At 41.8% G+C, this 14,633-nt stretch overlaps 1 protein-coding gene across 1 annotated transcript; it reads left to right on the top strand.

The window, feature by feature from the left end:
- Positions 1–740: 740 nt before the first annotated feature.
- Positions 741–4,449, top strand: npas4l (neuronal PAS domain protein 4 like; the record flags this gene model as incomplete). Its single annotated transcript, XM_080507401.1, has 8 exons — positions 741–918; positions 1,108–1,253; positions 1,374–1,473; positions 1,991–2,246; positions 2,331–2,440; positions 2,759–2,894; positions 2,993–4,266; positions 4,366–4,449. 8 exons carry the CDS (start codon positions 741–743, stop codon positions 4,392–4,394), a joined length of 2,229 nt encoding a protein of 742 aa, XP_080363527.1. The 3' UTR covers positions 4,395–4,449.
- Between the last annotated feature and the right edge of the window lie 10,184 nt (positions 4,450–14,633).

The raw sequence follows: 14,633 nt of genomic DNA, 5'->3' as shown, positions 1-14,633 counted from the left end.
CAACCAGGCTTTCTCCACATTAGAACAAATCAGGCTGCTTCAGTCAGGCCTGGGGTGATTGGAGTGAAGCATCATTCTTGGAAAAGTCACTTTGATGAAAAACATTAGTGGGACTTTTTAGTGTCTGTGAATTTAAAGCTGTTGTTATGTAATATTATCATCCATACTCAGTGGTTTAATTTGTCTAGAGCATGAAAAAACCCACTGTATTTGTCAAATGTTACACTGAGATCAGAAGTGATATAATATTCCTTTTGTGGCACTTTCTGTGTCCTTGTGACGTGGGGTGCCCCACACTGAGGACACCCACTTTATAAGGTAATGCAAGGGAGCATCAGAAGCCCATCCTCCCTCCTTTGTGTGTGACGCCCACGCTGAAGCCCTGGCAGCTATAAAAGCCGCGGGCTCTGAGGATGGACCCAGACAGATAGCGATCACACGGACAATGTCCATTGAGAGCCCTCGTTTCTGTTCCACTTCAGATTCGACAGCCTCCCATATTAGCAGTTTCCATAGGAACCCTTGATATTCAAATTGTGCTTTTACCTCGTAGGGGAAGAGACACCCAGTCGAACCGTGTCAGAGAAACTGGATCAGTCCAGGCCAATTCCGCCTTTTTTTTTTTGCGTATGTGTTTTTATCTACATGGAAAAGAATGAACTCGCATCATTTCTTTGAAATGTAGAAAAAAAGTTGGTCTTCCTTGATTCCAGTGTCTCACGCCACTGACCTCGGTGACCATGGTCTCTCACAGATCCACTAAAGGAGCCTCCAAAGCTCGACGGGACCACATCAACCATGAGATCAGGAACATGCGTGCTCTGCTGCCCATCACGCAGGAGGACCAGGAGCGCCTCTCGTACCTCCACTCCATGGCCGCCATATGCACCTACATCAGGAAGTCTGTTCTCATCCAGGGTAAGTTTTTCACTCCTGCCTCGTTAAAAATCTTTTTAAGCTTCCAATCCACATTCAGCTGCTGTCAAACAATACGGGACTGAGTTCGCAGCACCTTAGGGATCATATCAAGGATAACAGATGAGACAACCTGCAGAGATGAATCCGGTGTAACCGGGGTTGAACTCTCTCTTCTCTCTCTATAATAAGGGCTCCCGGACGGGGAAAGATCACAGTGTTCTCTGCCGTACGAGGCCTTTCTTCAAGCCCTGCACGGCTTCATCCTCGTCTGCACCGCGCAGGGCAGGCTGGTCTACGTGTCAGAAAACATCGCAGACTACCTTGGACTTTCCATGGTGAGTGTTTTAATCAGATCCGGTAATAAACCGGTGAAATAATGCAGCACTTTTGACTGGAGCGTAGTTTTCATACCTGAACGCTTTTGTAGCTAAAAGGAAATCCTGTGAACTTTCCAGGTAGATGTGCTTCAAGGGGACACCGTATACGACATGTTGGAATGCCCTGATGTCGATGTCGTCAAATCAAACCTGGACATGGACCACAGCTCATCAGCAGGTAACGTGAAGATCTTTTAGAAATTTTATCTGATTAATATCCCAATTGATTTAAGTGTTAATTCTTCAGGTTTTCTTGATCATACTTGGTAACAATTATAATTGCATGCATATACAACCTTTTATCTGAACAGCAACATTCTTCTCTCCTGACTCACTATCACTCAAGCTGAGGTTATGCACAATAGTACTTAAATAATAGAAATAAACAAGAGAACATTTATATTTCTTATGATGTTCTGAATTAAAACCCACAATTATTTCTTTAAATCACTTAAAATGTATACAATTTTAACAGAACTAAAATATTTTTTGATTGGATTTCATTTCGTCTATCTTTAGTTTAGCTCATTTTGTGTCTTTATTTCTCTCACTTCAAAACAATTACCTCAATAATGTAGACTGATGTTGCACTCTGCAGAAAAGTACACTGGTTCTGTTACAGCCTCACACTTTGCTGCAGCGTAAAGTCACCATCCTCCTCTTTCACTGAACTCACTGCTGCGCTCTTCTTTCAGAGAGGAGCTTCATCTGCTGTTTGCAAACCTCCAAGGCCTTTAAATTGCAGCATGGCAGCTGCTGCTCCATGTTGGTCAGAGGGAGTTTCCGGTACTTTCCTCAGCAGCAGAAGTCCCCGGTCGGAGCCTCGGCCACCACCGAGCCTCTGTTTGTGGCCCTTTGCACGCCGACGGCAAACCGCCTGACTCACAACGACTGCCACAGCTTCAGCAGTAGCCACAGGCTGGATATGACTTTCACTGGGCTGTCTGACAGGTAGACTCACCTTCCCTCGAGATGTAGATAATCAGAGTTCATTTTTTCGGATATTTATGTCATGTTTTGCTTTTTTTTCCCCAGCGTTTTTTATCTTCTGGGCTATCCAGCTGAGGAAATGACTGGTCAGTCGTGGTACGGTCTGGTGCACCCCAACGATCTGTCATCAAGTGCAGATTCTCATAGGAGTTTAAGTAAGTGTAGCCAACAATACCACTGCAGTAAAAGCATTAAAATGTCACATTGACCATTGATTATCATGATCCCTTTTCTCATGCTGGACAGAGAACTTGAACTTTCGTATTTTGAGTTACTGGTGTTTGTTGAAATGATGTTTCATTACAAATATCAAAGTAACTAATTTGTGGCAGCAACTTTTCCTGGAAGCAAAAGCTGTATCTTCCAGCACCCCGTAGGTGGGGCTTGAACAAGGCTGCATTTTTCTTATATGTAACTACACTTGTCTGTGCATATTATAATAAGCATGAATGTTTGTTTGTTTTTTTTCCCAGTGCAGGCAGACGAGGGCTCCCAGGTACAGATGGTGCTGAGGCTCCAGCGCAAGGATCTGTCATGGACCTGGATGTACATTCGAGCTAACAAGGACGCCGAGTGCCAGGGCATCAGCTGTACCAACTTCATCATCAGGTATAGAGAACCTGAGCTGACAGTGTACGAAATGTTGTGAGGTTTTTCAAGGTAAAAAAAACACAGACCTGTAGTAACACGCTGTTCTGATCTTGCAGTGAAACTGAAGCCAAATTTCTGGAGAAGAAAATCAGCAGCGATGCCTCCGGGCCACCCTCTGTGGCAAATTCCTGCCAATTTGCTCAACAGGCGGCCTACACTCCGAGCCACAACGCTAAATGTTTTAAAAGGCAGAGGACATGTAGCAGCCAGGGAGAGGAGCGACATGTCAGAGCGAGAAGGGAGTCGGAGCAAGACATACATTATGTGGCGTGTTCCTCCTCTCAGAGCGATAGCTCACCTGCTCCCCTGGGTGACAGCCCCGCTTTCATTTCTTCCCCCTACAGCCCGGCCTCGTCCTGCTCCCCTTTGCGGCAGGAGGAGCTCGGCCATGACCTCCTGATGGATGTGCACGAAGGCGCAGATCAGCCGCTGTCTTCCCCTGAGAGCACTCTGTCCTATTACCCCTACCCGGAGGCAGCGTTCCCCTGTCACCAATCCCCCTCCGACTCCCTCCCCGTGGCCACTGAACAAACCTTTGACCAGGGAGCCTTCAGCTCGCTTGGCGCCCACTCTCCCCTCTCCTCCTCATCTCCGACCAATCATTTTCAAGCTTGTACATCTGATGCTCGATTAGTTCCAGACTGCCTGTCCGTGTCGGACATATGTGAGAGCCCAGTGGAATGCGCTCTGCATCCAGATGATTTTGGCCTTCTTGAGCAGCCACACGGGGGCGTCGTCGTCCAGCCGCACCGCGTCCCTCAACGCCAGTTGCCTGTCCACGCCCGCCTTCTGACGGCCGGCCAATCCCCCCCTCCGACAGAGTCGAACCAGTACAGTGAGAGGGAACAGGTCGAGATCAGTATTCTGGCTCAGCAGATCTCCTCCCTGGCCAGCAGCTTCGACATGCACTACAGCCTGAATCCTCTTCAACACGCGGACCAACCTGCTGCCACCCACACCCCCGACTCGGCCTCTGACTGGCCCCGCACCCCTTCCGTCTCCTCAGCCCCAAAGCACGAACTGCTTATTGACCGTGTGTTTGACAGCATCCTGAAAGACCTGGACCTAGACACAAGGAAAAGCAGCACCTCCATCTGTCCTGGTGATGTTTCCTACAGCCACCAGCAGGGGTTTGCGGCATGCAGTAGGTTTGATTCCCTGGAGTTGGAGCAGGGGTCCCCCAGGCTCACCACAGAGGAACTTATGGTTTCAGAGCAGTTGACTGCAGGCAGTATCTCCATATATCCCCTTAGTATGCAGTTGGGACACCATGCCCAAAACACTGGGTTGCATCAACTCACCCACCACATGCAGAGCAGCCTTCTGCAAGGTAATTTCTACCAGCTCGGCTATTAAACCACAATTTTCCTGCTTTACTGCACATATTAAATTAGCATTTCACTAATATCTTTTTTGCCTTTTCTTTCAGATGGACTTGCTGAAGAAAACCTGTATTGAAATAAGTCTGTGACTTACTGTACTACTGCTTGTATGGCATATTGTCAGGGCAATCTCCTTTTGCTGGATATTAGAGAATAGCTGTGAGCAAAGGCGTTTAAAGGACATCTTTGCTGAATGTTGATGCCCAATGATGCAGATTGTGTCCTGTCGCAGCGAGACAGCTCAGCTTTGTTGCCATTCCTCAGATCTGCTGCCAGCTTTGTTTTCTCTTCTACTGCCGTCTTAGACTTTATGAAAAAAGGTATCTTTGAAAATTATGTCTGCCAACTCCTACATGCTGAAACTAAAGTATATTTTTCATCACGCTGAGTGACCACGGTTTACAATTGAGCACTTTATCAATGATACAATAATGTCGTCTTTTAAATATGTGTGCTGATTTAAAGGAAAATCTTGAATTCACGAAGCTTTGACAGAAGAAAAAATAATAGAATTAATGATTATTTTGTGACTACAAGGTGTTTAGTGCCTTAAACACGTGAGGGAAGTTGATAACGAGTTAACTGAAAAGCAAATAATCCTCCCTGATTTGTTCTTACTGTTTAAGTTTCCTGTGTGTGTGCCATGAAGGCTTTCGTGCTGTCATGAATAAAGATATGGACCTCAGTCAGAGAGCAGCAAAATGAAGCAATGATGATTGTAAATTCAAACATCTACCTCAGTGGTACAGCTAAAATCATTTCAAGCCTTGTTTATATATTTATTTAGTTTGAACATTTACTTGACTTGTCACATGCATGTGTGGTAATGTTGAATTTAACTGCACTATGTGTTTTACTTATATGTTCATTCATTCCACGTTGACTTTTTTGTTTGTTTTGTTTGATTTTTCACATGGTACTGAAACATTCATATTGTTGTGTTACTCTCACAATTTGTTTCAAACAAAACTAAATAAATCAAAAGAAAAAATAATTTTGTCTGATGATATATGACTTTGAAAAATCAAATGGGGGGATTTAGTCCTGTATTTTTCTCCATGACATGTTATTGTGGTGCTACACTGGAAATAATAACATGTTATTTGCTTGTAAAGCTTCAGTATGAAATTGGTAGAATTCTATCCTAGAATTACTTCTACTTGGAGGAGATAAATCAAGTAACATTAAAATGATTTTTTTTTTTAAACTAAAGTCTGTGTAAGGTCAGAAAGTCAGAAACAGACTTTTTGATTACCTGATAAACATATTTCTACATTGAACCTGCACACGGACATTAAAGAGTCTGACATTCCCTCATTCAAATCCACAACACTAATTGATACTTTGCAGTTTCTACTATGACTTCCCAGAAGCATTCATATTTGCGTATAGGAGCACTTGCACTAATTGTATGTTTAGGCTCAGTTTATTCTTATTCTAAATGTATAAATAAAATGCAATAATCAAGAGCACCAAATATGCAAAAGTGATAATTTACCAAAACATACAAATTCAATCATGTTTTCTGGTTGTCTTGTACTTACAATTATTCATTTGCAGAAAGAAATACAGAATTAACCAGATATGGTCAGAAGCCTTCTAAAGGGTTAATATCCGTTTGCTGGGAGGAACATCTGCCTTGTAGCCATTTAACACTGCAGTTTGATGTAACTTTGCTGTTTTGATGTCAGTGGGCTTATCAGGGATACCTGCTGGGGCTGGAAATAGGGGACAGTAACAAGGGTGACACAAAACACTAAAGTTGTAGCTGTAAAAAAGTAATCAATGATGGAATAGGTGCAGAGGGGAAAAAAGGAATGAGGTTGGAGCAGATGTGTATGGCACCTGATAATAACAACTGTTGATATCAAATATCAACCTGCGCAAAAATTGCACATAACAGATGGGTCTTCTCTGTGTTTCTTTATTGCATACCCTGCACACTGTCTGCAGTCCTCGTGCTTTTCACATATGGCTGATCTTGACCACTGACTGCACATTTGCACACCACCCATGAATAAATACTTGGACATGTGGACGGAGTGAAGACTGAGGGTAGCTGATGGATCACTGTGATTAAAAAGAGATGCAGAGCAGGTGAAACTGAGCTCCATGGGCATGAATGATAAACTGAGTCCAGCCATGCTGCAGGTGCAATACGCAGACACGTCGTGTTTACCAGACCAAACAACCACTAGATGGAGTGATAGCTCCAACAGCCTCCCAGTTAACACACGGCAACAGGGCGATACCTAACGAGCGTGATCGAAAGGAGCCGTGCGCACGTGCGTGCGTGAGCGCGCACCTGAAGGACACGATTCAGTCTGCTCATGAGCAAAGAGTCCAGATGCCTGGTGCCGTCCACGGAGACCTAATTAAGAGTGATGTCTGCTGAAGGGTACAGCGGTAAATAAAGTTCCCTAACAAGTCCTCCACGTCCACATGGTGTGCGCGCGCGCGCGTCACTCTGCGTTTCCCTGAGGCGTCGTCACACCGTTTGTCCAGCCCGAGGAGGAGACAGTAGGAGAGAGGGGGGTGATTTCTCTCGCACCCACACTGCCCCAGCGCCCCCATGTCTCTGCAGGTTAAAGACAACCTGCTGCTGTCAGTGGCAAAACGGACCAGGCTTCCCATTGAAGTGTTAATGCGAGGGAAGGAGAGGCTCTCCACGTGGGGGAGAAATCTGAGGCGGTCAGGGTGATGCTTTTTTCCCACCCGGCTTTCAATTTTCTTTTTTTTTTGCAAAGAAGTTGCAATGGGAAAAGTAACAAGGGGGGATACAACATTTTCGAAGTGTAATCCACAAATTAGAAGAGTAAAAGAAGCTTTCGACAGCTGCAGATGTACCTGACTCATTAAAAACTAGAGACAAAGAGTGTACCTCTGAATCACACCAGCTGGTAATGAAATCTCAAGATTAGGAAGTCCACTATGCAACCATAGCCAAAATACAGAATAATACCTCTCTTTTTAGATCCTACTGCACATAATGTTCATAATAAGTCCTCTGTTTTACACAATCCAGCTGTAAGAAAATATATCTCATTGGCTTCTTTTTTTTTTTTCCAATCTATCAATATAATCCATTTAGTTCAATCCATCTATTTATCTTCTTTATTTCTTTTTCATAAAGACATTGGTGCCAATCCCAGCTCACTGCGTTCGAGGGCAGAATACATCTTGGGACAGGTCTCCAGTCCATCACAGGACAAAGGCAGAGAGAGACAGACAACCACACCCACTCACATTCACACCTTGGGGCAATTTAGAATAACCAATTAACCTCACACACACCATTAGACTGTGGGAGGAAACCCACATACATACACAGGGAGAACATGCCAACCCATTTGAACCCAGAGACCACTGCGAGGTCTTAAACCAGTGGTTATCAATCCTTCTGTCAGTGTGTACTACCTGATAAAATGTGCTCTCCACTGTGATCAACTTGAAAATCCAGTAGCCGAAGCTTACCCGGTTAACTGCAGTTCTCAAGAGGGACATGCTTACTCCTAATATGATGATTATTTATTGATGATTCCGCCAGCCACAGCCACACTGTTCAAAGTGGTGGCATTATAACAGGCTCTTCAAGTCACCCTAACAAGATGCAGTACTGATTTATCTCTCATAAGCACAGCCAGGCAGAACATTTCGGAACACTGACAGAGACACGACAATAGAATTTGATCCAAATTTACTCCTACAGATGATTCAAATTCAATGGGCATTTTTAGCCACATTCACTAAGAATTGAATGTAGTGGGCTGGTTGTGGTACAAACATCCAGAAAAATTATATTAACTTTGAATGCAATAATATGATTTAAATATTTTTATTCAAAGTGTTTCTTTTTTAAATTCCATATTATTAGCTATTTAGAAATTTTCAAATTCATTTAAAAAAATATTTGTGACTATTCTCCAAGCACCACTGGAGGGAGCTGGTGTACCACTGGCGGTGCGCATGCCATAGTTTGACAATCAATGAGATAAACATAAAACAGTAGATACAATTTGAATAAACATTCTGGGTGCAGATTAGAAACTCTGCTATGGAGAAATATGGAGAAACTTTCCTCTATATCTGAGCTGCTGATTTCATATTACATCACATTGCAAAGTGACATACAAACCACACATTTTCATGACGTTACAAAATTCCCAATGGACGTCACAGGCAGGACGTGAAAAATGGACATGTGCAGGCAAAAGAGGATGTTATACAATCCAGATTAAAGTCGCGTCTAAAACTAGAAATCTGTTAAACAAAAGAAAAAAATAACAGGTGTTAGGAGCAATACTATTGTTCTGGTTGTGTGTGAAAATGATAGGTGCAATAGATAGATAGATAGATAGATAGATAGATAGATAGATAGATAGATAGATACTTTAATGATCTCCAAGAGAAATTCACAATTCCAGCAGCAGCAATATGGAAACACAGGGGCATGCAGGGTTAAAAAAACAAACAAACAAGCAATAGGTAAAATAGAAGAAATATAACTTCAGTATAAACAAATAATTCAGCAAATAAACAAATAATTAAGCAATTAGTAACATTGACATATGTTCAAATGTAAAACCCAGTTCTGTTCACATACAACAACAAAAAAAATGTCTTTATTTAAATGACGGATGGGTGTTACTTGGCTTTGATGAGCAATTCTGTTCCAATTTGACATCAGTGAAGTTCCTTTATCTCAGTGCATGTTTTGTAACATAAAGACAACTTTATGTTGGGTAATGATTGTTAGTTCTGCTACCTAACAGAGTAGCAGAGTGACAAAGGGAAGCCCACAGGCATAAAGTCTGTATGGTGAAATAAATTTGCCACTTTTGAAGTGAAATCAAAGCGGGTATATTGCACATATCAAACAACCAGAAGCCACATGTGGACAGCATTCAGTGCAGGTCTGGCCTGCCATCCAAAAACTGTTGGGTTTAAACATTTGGAAATAGAGCAGATTTTATGAACAAATCCCATTGTGATCAAATTTTTACGTAAATATATGTGCTTTCATTATCATTTTAATGCACAAAATAGGTAGATATACAAAGATGTATTGTATTAATAGAGCCTCAAAATGGTACACTGAACTTAAAAAGTCAGATTTTCAACACGGTTGTATCTTGAGAGAAGGAAATTGGCCAAGCTCTCTGTCCTAATGAGACCACGTTCCAGTGGAAATTTAATCTCTGTCACCCCATAGCAGTGCAGGATAAATACCTTTTATAAATGGCAGTGTTCTGAAAATCCAGCACACCATATATCACTACTTCTTCACAGCGTTATGTGGATAGAAATGATCCTGTTAGTGTATTTTAGCTGTGAGACCCCAACCATTCTTAGTAACTCCTTTGTAATATAAGTTAGATTGAATGATTCAAAGCCTGCATTTGGGTTTAATATGATAATCCAGCACTTTTAGGGAATATATTCAATCTTTAAGGTAATAAGCGCACACCTTATCTCTGTAACTTGGCTTAATGTATCTCTTAATTACACAAGCACCCCTCCTATCTCTACTGATATTAAACTAAGATAGTGTGTGATTAAATAAAAAAAAAAATCAGTGCCTCGCAGGAGCAGTATGATACTTTTTGTAGGCTGGCAGCGGAAGTGGAAGATGAATCGCGTTTGGATGACGCTATGATTCCTATCTGGGATCTGAGGGTGGCATTGGGGCTGAAGATATGGCACAGTCACACTGACAAAAGAGAAACACAGGCAAAGCTGTCATCTGCCCTACTTCAGTAGCTCCTAAAGTGCTTTCTCAGGTGAATGGCTGGAGGGCGGATGCTGAGGGAAAAGCGCATCAGTGCAGTTAAACAGAGCATCTCACGGATGATATTCTTTTTAAAGCGTGCACCACCCACAAGCAGACGGCTTCTCGTATCCTCCCTCACTGCCGGCTCCTCACAAATGATTGCCTCGTTTGCGTGCACGAAAAACTCTCTAAATTGAAACTCTCACTGATTTTAGACAACAGGGTCTGAGGTGTTGCTGCCTTGTCCTCGTTTATTCAGCGGCTTCATGCTTTCATCGCTGCCGGAGCCAGACTTGAGAGCTCCGTTGGCAGCTTATCTTCAGATATGTATATATTGTGAAAAAGATGGAGATGTGAAAAAACATTCAAGGAAGAATGCATTTTTTTCTGTTGTGCTCCAGCATTGTTTGGCAGGTGGAGGAGGTGACTCAATCAGTAGCCGCCAAGGTCACAGAGAGATGCCACACGCTGTCACAAAAGAGACCTAAGCTGTTACTTCATGTCAACCTGAACCAGCATTTTCATTCTCCACATCCGGCAAGAGAATCATTTGTTCTCTCCTGGTCTCAGTGTATTGTTTTGCTTGAATCCCATTTTAATCTGTGCAGCTTCATCGCCCCACTTTTGAAAGAAGTCACATCACCTGACTGGTGTTGGTTCAGTTGGCTCACACCGGTACTGTAATTGGGTTAAACAAAAAGACCCAAAATAGACTACCTCCTGTTCCTCCTCTTCCCGCGCCAGTCAGGAAGAGTCAACATACCCTGCTGCTATCCGCCATAGAAAGGCCAGCCAACCAGGGAGAAGAATACAAACGGCAGCCAAACCATGAGCCGGCTTGCATATGAGTGTTTGATTTACTCTCCACTGCGCTCTCCGAGGGAAGCGCTTACTGCTTAAGGCAAAGCACCTGTCCTCAGAGGAGATGTAAGCATCCCGCCGTGGCAAGATTTGATAAACATGTTATCCTTTGTTGATGGGAAAGCTTGCGTATCGAGAAAAAAAAAAAAGAAAAAGTATAGCGTGTGAAATTTTCCATTAGGGACTTTAGAAATCATGCCTAGATGGTGCATTGTGCTTTTCAGCAGCCCCAAACAGATTTTTATGGCGTGACGTTTAAGTTTCTTTGTGCAGAAGCAATACGTTTCACCGTGTAGAGAGACCGCCTCACAATAAATTGTATATTTACTTCCGCAAGCTCAACCTCCAGTGTTCAAGGAAAAAAAAACAACAACTATGTTTTGTGTTGGAATTTCAATACACTGTGGCTCATAGGTGGATCTGTGTAAGACATAGTTTGATTGTTCAGATGCTGCTGTTCTTGTAGAAATGTGGCCATTTAACCCGATGGCAGTATAAGTGATTGCAGTTGGGTGCCTCGCATCTACACCCTGTATCTTCTACATCTGCCCAGGACTGCATCATAAACATGTTTATCTCTCCACTTGTGCACAACCCCAGGGGTCAACGCAAATAAACATGAAGGAGTGTTTGTTACGGACGGCTCGCAGAGACATGGAAGTGATTAGAGATGCAATTAAATGAGTGAGATGCAATTAGGGGCTTTCAAAGAATTAAATGAATTTACTAATAATTAGAATGGAATGAAATAAGGATACAAAAATGACAAAATAATTAAAGCATAGCTGGAATTGAAATTAGCGTCAGTAACTAATTCATTGGCGCAAATCCTTTTGATTACTCAATTTTAATGTGAAAGTAAATAGGCACTATAAGTACACACACACACACACACACACACACACTCACACACACACACAGAGATACTGTACGTTTATTGTACGTGCAGGCTGGAAAAACCTTAATAGTAATGGGTTATTTATATGACATATTTGCTTTTTAAGTGGTAAGCAATGCTTTGTCCATTAGTAACATTTTCAATATCAAACATGATGTGAATATGAGGCGTCATTTGAATGCAGGTCACCCACAGAGCTTATCATTTGAATCTGCTGCTCGTCTCTCTCACATTCAATATTTTCCCCGGAAGTTGCAGCAAGCCGAGTGAGAGATAATCCCACTTACAGTCAACTGAAACAACTGAGTGATCTTTGATGAACGATGGAACGATAAAGTAGTGATCAGCCCTCCAACCTCACAGTGAAGACGTATGGGTTCCTGGGCATTTTGGTGTGGAGTTTGAATGTTCTCCTTGTGAGTGCAGGTGATGGCATTGCAACAGACTAAAGATCTGTTTAGGGTTGTTCCCTGCCTTTTATCCACTGATAGCTGATACCCTCTGTGAACCCAGCTCACAGAAGATAATTTACCTGGCAGTTGCTGTTGATGAAAGAAAGAAACACCTTCAATGTAAGGAAGACCAAATAATTCTTTAAAAATCAATGACGTCCCCACAGTGCAGCCAAGACACAGCCTTCAATGTGCACGTATCAGCCTTCTTTTTGCCTCGTGACAAGAAGGCTCATCCTCCTGAAGGTTTGGCGAAACAGCTTCTGCATAGTCCAACAAACATTCACAAACGCAACAGTCCCTCATGACACACTGCAGTCCCCCATCGTCCCAAACAATCTACTCTGTTGTTCTGTGAGCATCCTCCTCCTGCCAGGAGGATAAACAGGACTGTCAGCATGTGAGGGCCAGCCTTTGGCTTTGTCGTGCAGCAGGGATACCTCTGCGTCTGCTCCATCTTTGTGTTCGTCCTCGTTGTTTACACACTTCCTCACACCAACTGTGAAGCTGAGATCTTGACTTTGATCAGAGCTGCAGCCAAAGTTGTTGTAACCTCCACTGGGATTGTCGATGTGACCGGGCAGTCTTCCAGTTTATACAGAAATCATCAACCATGTACATATCGACAGGTTGTTTGTACGAGTCTTCAGACTGCAGCTTTAACCCTTTGTCCTTTGTGTTGGCTTTGTATTTCATCCTGTTTATTCCTACTTATTCCATCCTAAATATATGATCATCACAAAATGCACGGTAAAACAGTGAATCTAAATATTAAGTTATGTACTTATTGTGTAGGATTTCTGGGATACTGCTGGATTTGGGCCCATTTTAAAATAAAACTAATCAAAGAAACATCTTACCACAAATCAAGTGCACCCAGGTAACTAACTCTAAACATAAACATGAATTACGGGTATTGAGCATACATTCCCTATTAGTGGGTGAACAATCCAATGCTTGGTGAATTCTGCTTCACAATGATAGGACGAGCCGACCTCGAAGCATCAAACGCCTATAATATATCATGTAAAGAAATGTATTTTGGGAAAAGTTTAGGATATAAATGTGATTTGTTTCAGATTTGGTTACTTTTACACATTTGATCAAAGTTTTGTGAAATTTTAATAATACTTTAATAAGAACAAGACAGATTTTCTACAGTCTATAAAGTCACAAACAGAAATAAAAAAGTAACACCATCTTGAAATAACCATTAACAACTCACTAGTGTCATTTTTTCTTCTTAATTTTTTGGTATTTTAATGAGTTACACCTGGACAAATAAAGAAAGAGCTGAATTAGGCCACTGCAAAAAAAAAAAAAAAAAAAAATGCTCTTTCAGTGTATGAATGAGTTTTACTTTTATACATTTTAGTGCAAATGCAAATAATTGTGATTGAGGCTTAATCATGTTGATGTGGGATTTACAGCAATCAGGATATACACTTATTACATTTGTCTGAATACTCCCAGTGAGCAGGTTGTTTTGGCCATGCAAAGTGGTTCAGTGGCAAGAAGACTGACAAACACGAGATAAAGGATGATGATGAGCAAAAAAAAACAAAAAACAAGTTTTACAAGGAGCTAAGAGTGATCTTTAAAATGGAGATAAATAAAACTTGCTGGAAAAAAAAAGATAAACCAACAAGATGAAATATCAAAATTACAAAAGCAGGGTAAAACTGATCGCGATGTTAGAAGTTTTAATTTGTATGGTTTTCACTTGCCAATTAAAAGTTTGCCTGGCAAGTAAGTGCAAGTAAATCATTAGCAACCAGGCAACGGTTTTTCTTTGAATTCTTATTTTTGATTTAATTTGGTTGATGACTGGTTGTTATTTTTCATGAACACAGATTTTATTTTGAGTGTATGTATGTAATTTTAGCTCGCTGATTCATTAGTTTTCGCTGTACATAAATCTGTGTGGCGACATCTCAAATGGCCATGGTGTCTTTGTCGTGGGTTTTTCGTTTTTTATGAGTCATTTTCAGGACTTCATCCAGCTTGACTGCCAGGAGCCTAGAATTGTGGTGCTTTTTTTTCCCCTTCCTGTGTCACTTTGTGTGGGTGAGCTTCTTTGAAATTCAACAAAGTCACAAGAGTCTTTTGACATTCAGTTAGCCTGGGTTCAGCCCTCATTAATAATTCATACCGCCCATCTTATTCACAGGATATGTGGCATGAGCACTTTCAAAAAAAGAAACCATTCAACTTAAATATTTCTCTCTATTCTTATTAAAAATTAAATGTACACTCGTCAACAAAGAGTCTGTTCTTCACTCTGGAAATAGTTTCATCTTCCATTATCAGATTTTGTATCGTCCTGTGTGAACT

This window comes from Blennius ocellaris, assembly GCF_963422515.1.
Source record: "Blennius ocellaris genome assembly, chromosome: 13".
NCBI classification, from domain to species: Eukaryota; Metazoa; Chordata; class Actinopteri; order Blenniiformes; family Blenniidae; genus Blennius; species Blennius ocellaris.
The sequence above is the reverse complement of the archived record's forward strand: the minus strand, read 5'-3'. Positions and strand labels throughout refer to the sequence as shown.